Source organism: Silurus meridionalis, chromosome 13 (genome assembly GCF_014805685.1).
Source record: "Silurus meridionalis isolate SWU-2019-XX chromosome 13, ASM1480568v1, whole genome shotgun sequence".
NCBI classification, from domain to species: domain Eukaryota; kingdom Metazoa; phylum Chordata; class Actinopteri; order Siluriformes; family Siluridae; genus Silurus; species Silurus meridionalis.
The window spans coordinates 508,685-513,684 of NC_060896.1; the positions used below are offsets into that span (position 1 = coordinate 508,685).

The window sequence follows — 5,000 nt, forward strand, 5'->3', positions numbered from 1 at the left end:
TGTATGTGCGTGTGTGTTACTCTGTGTTTTACTGTGTGCATGTGTGTGTTAATGTATGTAAATGTTACGGTATGAGTGTGTGTTACTCTGTGTTTTACTGTGTGCATTTGTGTGCGTTACTGTGTATGTGTGTGTTACACTGTATGTTTTACTGTGTGCATGTGTTTGTGTTACTGTATGTGTGTGTGTGTTACTCTGTATATTTTACTGTGTGCATGTTTGTGTGTTATTGTGTATGTGTGTTACTCTGTATGTTTTACTGTGTGCATGTGTGTGTTACTGTGTATGCGTGTGTTACTCTGTGCATGTGTATGTTACTGTGAGTGCATGTGTGTATGTGTTACTTTGTGTGCATGTTTGTTAATGTGTGTGTGAATTTATGCGTGTGTTACTCTGTGTGTGTGTGTGTACAGGTGTGTGTTACCTTGGACAGGACAGGTGCTCTAGCCCCGCCTCTCCCTCTCTGTGTGCTCATGCTGGTTGGTTGGCCTTGTAACTGTGGAGACCTCAGGCAGGTGTCTGATACGGGGTTTGCTAGGCCCGAGGGCATGGGCGTGGCGTAGGGGGCAGTGAGGGGCTGGTAGAAGCCCATGAGGGGAGTGCAGGGAGGGGGCAGCAGGGGGCAGTAAGAGTAATCGTTACACACGGCTGCAGGCTGAGGGGGAGAAGAGACGAAGGAGTACGCCACGTACGGGGCAGAACCACACTGCTGCTGCCACCTTACCTCTCCATTATACACCGGCAACTGCCTACTGATAGACACACACACACACACACAGTGGAAATACTGTCATTAATACCACACTCCTACCGACACACATACACATACACACACATATACGCGTGTGCGCACAGACACTCACACACACACACACAGTGGAAATACTGTCATTAATACCACACTCCTACTGACACTGACACACACAAACACACGCACACACATGCACGCACAGACAAACTTCTTCACTGAGGGACACTTCCTGCTATCCATTATAGAAACAGGAATGAAAGAGACAGGAAATGGAGAGGACAGAACTTGTCTCACTCACACACAGATCAACAGGTGCACGCGCACACACACACGCGCACATGCACAGGGTTAGTATTGGAATATCTGCTGTTCTCTGGGTGTTGTATTCCACAGGTTCATGCTTTAGGGACACTTCTACCATGTGAAGAACCCGTTACATATTAATGAGGAAGCCTCACACTAGAGTCTGCACAGGAGAGATTTTTCAGTCCCGTTACTGCCCCGCTCCCGAAGCGTTACGCCCCGCTTCCGCAGCCTTCCGCCCCGCTTCCGCAGCCTTCCGCCCGCTCCTGCAGCGTTACGCCCGCTCCGCAGCCTTCCGCCCCGCAGCCTTCCGCCCGCTTCGCAGCCTCCCCGTCTACCGCAGCCTTCCGCCCCAGCTCCCGCAGCTTCGCCCGCTCCGCAGCCTTCCGCCCGCTCCGCAGCCTTCCGCCCCCTCACGCCCGCTCCCGCAGCCTCCCGCCTCCCGCCCGCTCCCGCAGCCTCCCGCCCGCTCCGCAGCCTCCCGCCCGCTCCCGCAGCCTCCGCCCGCCTCCCGCAGCCTTCCGCCCGCTCCCAGCCTCCCGCCCGCTCCCGCCCCGCAGCCTTCCGCCCCGCAGCCTTCCGCCCGCTCCCGCCCCGCAGCCTTACGCCCCCAGCTCCCGCAGCCTTACGCCCCCAGCTCCCGCAGCCTTGCGCCCCCAGCTCCCGCAGCCTTGCGCCCCGCTCCCGCAGCCTCCCGCCCGCTCCCGCAGCCTTACGCCCAGCTCCCGCAGCTTACGCCCGCTCCCGCAGCTCACGCCCGGCTCCCGCAGCCTTACGCCCGGCTCCTGCAGCTTTCCGCCCGGCTCCCGCAGCCTTCCGCCCGCTCCGCAGCCTTACGCCCAGCTCCGCAGCCTTACGCCCAGCTCCCGCAGTGTTACGCCCCTGCAGTTTTGTTGTTGTTTGTGCCTTTCTTTAATAATGAAGTGCTATCTGGAGCATTCAGTGATTCTCCTGTTCTGCACTTCAGCTCTCATGCCTGTTAAATCCGTTCACTTTATTTAATAATTTGTTAATTTATAATTTTTATTATATTTTTAAGACCAATGCGTGTGTGCGTATGTGTGTGTGTGCGTACCTGTTGTGTTGGTTCTCCTGCACAAATGGATAGCATGTAATGAGGTAGGAGGGATTGGGTGGGCTCTGCCCCATGGTTCCTGCACCGTCTCCTGATAGGTTCATGCTCAATAGGGCGGAGTCAACTCCTTTCTTCTGTGGGATAAATGGCTCGACTTCAGCCGACAACTTCACATCCTGCAACACAGAAAAAGTGGACACTTCAGCTGTGTGTGGGACACTCAAATCACCATGACTGCTACCCAGCTAATGAATTATTACTAAATAATGCTGTTTGTTATAAATGATGAGTGAATTACTCTCGGAGGAAAGAACACAAGAGGACCTCCAAAGAGCTCCAAATCACCATACATACGCATGAAACAACACACACACCAACCCATACACACTTCCCCTTGTGTTTGTGTGTGTACAAATACAAGCAGCCGTTGTTCAGCCATCATCAGTGGGTTGAGCTTACTCCATCACACCACTGGCAATTGAATGAACACACACCAACACAGCCTATAGAATGCAATTCTCTAGTGTAAACGAATAAAAGCATGATGCAATACAAGAAAACATGCACATAACAAGGTGTACATATGTACAAAACAAATATTTGTGTTTGTGCATATGGACCCCGGTCAGATCGCTCTGGATCCCTGTAAGACACAATGTACTCCAGTTGGACCCCTCTGCGCCCCTGTCATATCTTTCTGTACCCCAGCCAGATAATCTGTAGCCCTGTCAGAGCCCTCTGTACCCCCAGTCAGACCCACCTGTACCGGTCAGACCCACCTGTACCCCTGTCACTCTGCAGACACATTGTACACCTGACCAATATGGGTTTTTGCCAATGATGATATTTAAAAATCAGGCCAGCCAATGGCCGATATACGATTCTGATTTATGTTGGCTGATCCCCCCTATCTCATAAAATCAAACAGTTAATAAACACAAAGTGATACAGAAAATTGTTTAAAATTAAATACTTATTTTGCAGCACGTCTAATTTGCAGCACAATCGGCCAATGCCGATTTATTCAAAATACCAAAATCGTCGATTGATCGACCTTTACCCTGTACCCCTGTCGGTTTCCTGTACCCCTGTCAGAGCCCTCTGTACCCAAACAAACACTATGTGCCCCTATCAGACTGCAGCCTCCCGCCCGCTCCGCAGCCTCCCGCCCGCTCCGCAGCCTCCCGCCCGCTCCGCAGCCTCCCGCCCGCTCCGCAGCCTCCCGCCCGCTCCGCAGCCTCCCGCCCGCTCCGCAGCCTTCGCCCCAGCTCCCGCAGCCTTCGCCCCAGCTCCCGCAGCCTTACGCCCAGCTCCCGCAGCCTTGCGCCCGCTCCGCAGCCTTGCGCCCGCTCCGCAGCCTTACGCCCAGCTCCCGCAGCCTCCCGCCCGCTCCGCAGCCTTACGCCCAGCTCCCGCAGCCTTACGCCCAGCTCCCGCAGCCTCCCGCCCGCTCCGCAGCCTTACGCCCAGCTCCCGCAGCCTTACGCCCAGCTCCCGCAGTGTTACGCCCCTGCAGTTTTGTTGTTGTTTGTGCCTTTCTTTAATAATGAAGTGCTATCTGGAGCATTCAGTGATTCTCCTGTTCTGCACTTCAGCTCTCATGCCTGTTAAATCCGTTTACTTTATTTAATAATTTGTTAATTTATAATTTTATTATATTTTTGTGTGTGTGTGTGCGTGTGTGTGTGTACCTGTTGTGTTGGTTCTCCTGCACAAATGGATAGCATGTAATGAGGTAGGAGGGGATTGGGGTGGGCTCTGCCCCCATGGTTCCTGCACCGTCTCCTGATAGGTTCATGCTCAATAGGGCGGAGTCAACTCCTTTCTTCTGTGGGATAAATGGCTCGACTTCAGCCGACAACTTCACATCCTGCAACACAGAAAAAGTGGACACTTCAGCTGTGTGTGTGGGACACACTCAAATCACCATGACTCGCTACCCAGCTAATGAATTATTACTAAATAATGCTGTTTGTTATAAATGATGAGTGAATTACTCTCGGAGGAAAGAACACAAGAGGACCTCCAAAGAGCTCCGAATCACCATACATACGCATGAAACAACACACACACCAGCCCATACACACTTCCCCTTGTGTTTGTGTGTGTACAAATACAAGCAGCCGTTGTTCAGCCATCATCAGTGGGTTGAGCTTACTCCATCACACCACTGGCAATTGAATGAACACACACCAACACAGCCTATAGAATGCAATTCTCTAGTGTAAACGAATAAAAGCATGATGCAATACAAGAAAACATGCACATAACAAGGTGTACATATGTACAAAACAAATATTTGTGTTTGTGCATATGGACCCCGGTCAGATCGCTCTGGATCCCTGTAAGACACAATGTACTCCAGTTGGACCCCTCTGCGCCCCTGTCATATCTTTCTGTACCCCAGCCAGATAATCTGTAGCCCTGTCAGAGCCCTCTGTACCCCCAGTCAGACCCACCTGTACCGGTCAGACCCACCTGTACCCCTGTCACTCTGCAGACACATTGTACACCTGACCAATATGGGTTTTTGCCAATGATGATATTTAAAAATCAGGCCAGCCAATGGCCGATATACGATTCTGATTTATGTTGGCTGATCCCCCCTATCTCATAAAATCAAACAGTTAATAAACACAAAGTGATACAGAAAATTGTTTAAAATTAAATACTTATTTTGCAGCACGTCTAATTTGCAGCACAATCGGCCAATGCCGATTTATTCAAAAATACCAAAAATCGTCCCGATTGATCGACCTTTACCCTGTACCCCTGTCGGTTTCCCTGTACCCCTGTCAGAGCCCTCTGTACCCAAACAAACACTATGTGCCCCTATCAGACTGGTCTGTAACGTGTCAGACCCTTCTTTAC

At 51.6% G+C, this 5,000-nt stretch overlaps 1 protein-coding gene across 6 annotated transcripts in view; it reads right to left on the reverse strand.

Moving 5' to 3' along the window:
* Positions 1 to 5,000, reverse strand: part of secisbp2l (SECIS binding protein 2-like) — a 28,269-nt gene that overhangs the window by 21,631 nt on the left and 1,638 nt on the right. For 3 of the 6 annotated variants that reach the window (XM_046864352.1, XM_046864349.1, XM_046864353.1), the window contains exons 2-3: positions 3,821 to 3,999; positions 425 to 752 (exon numbers count right to left, since the gene is read on the reverse strand). In XM_046864352.1, the coding sequence (XP_046720308.1) occupies positions 425 to 752; positions 3,821 to 3,999 (507 nt within the window). Of the gene's footprint in view, positions 1 to 424; positions 753 to 2,129; positions 2,302 to 3,820; positions 4,000 to 5,000 lie in introns of those variants that run through there. The other 3 variants (XM_046864350.1, XM_046864355.1, XM_046864354.1) reach the window with 3 other exon arrangements.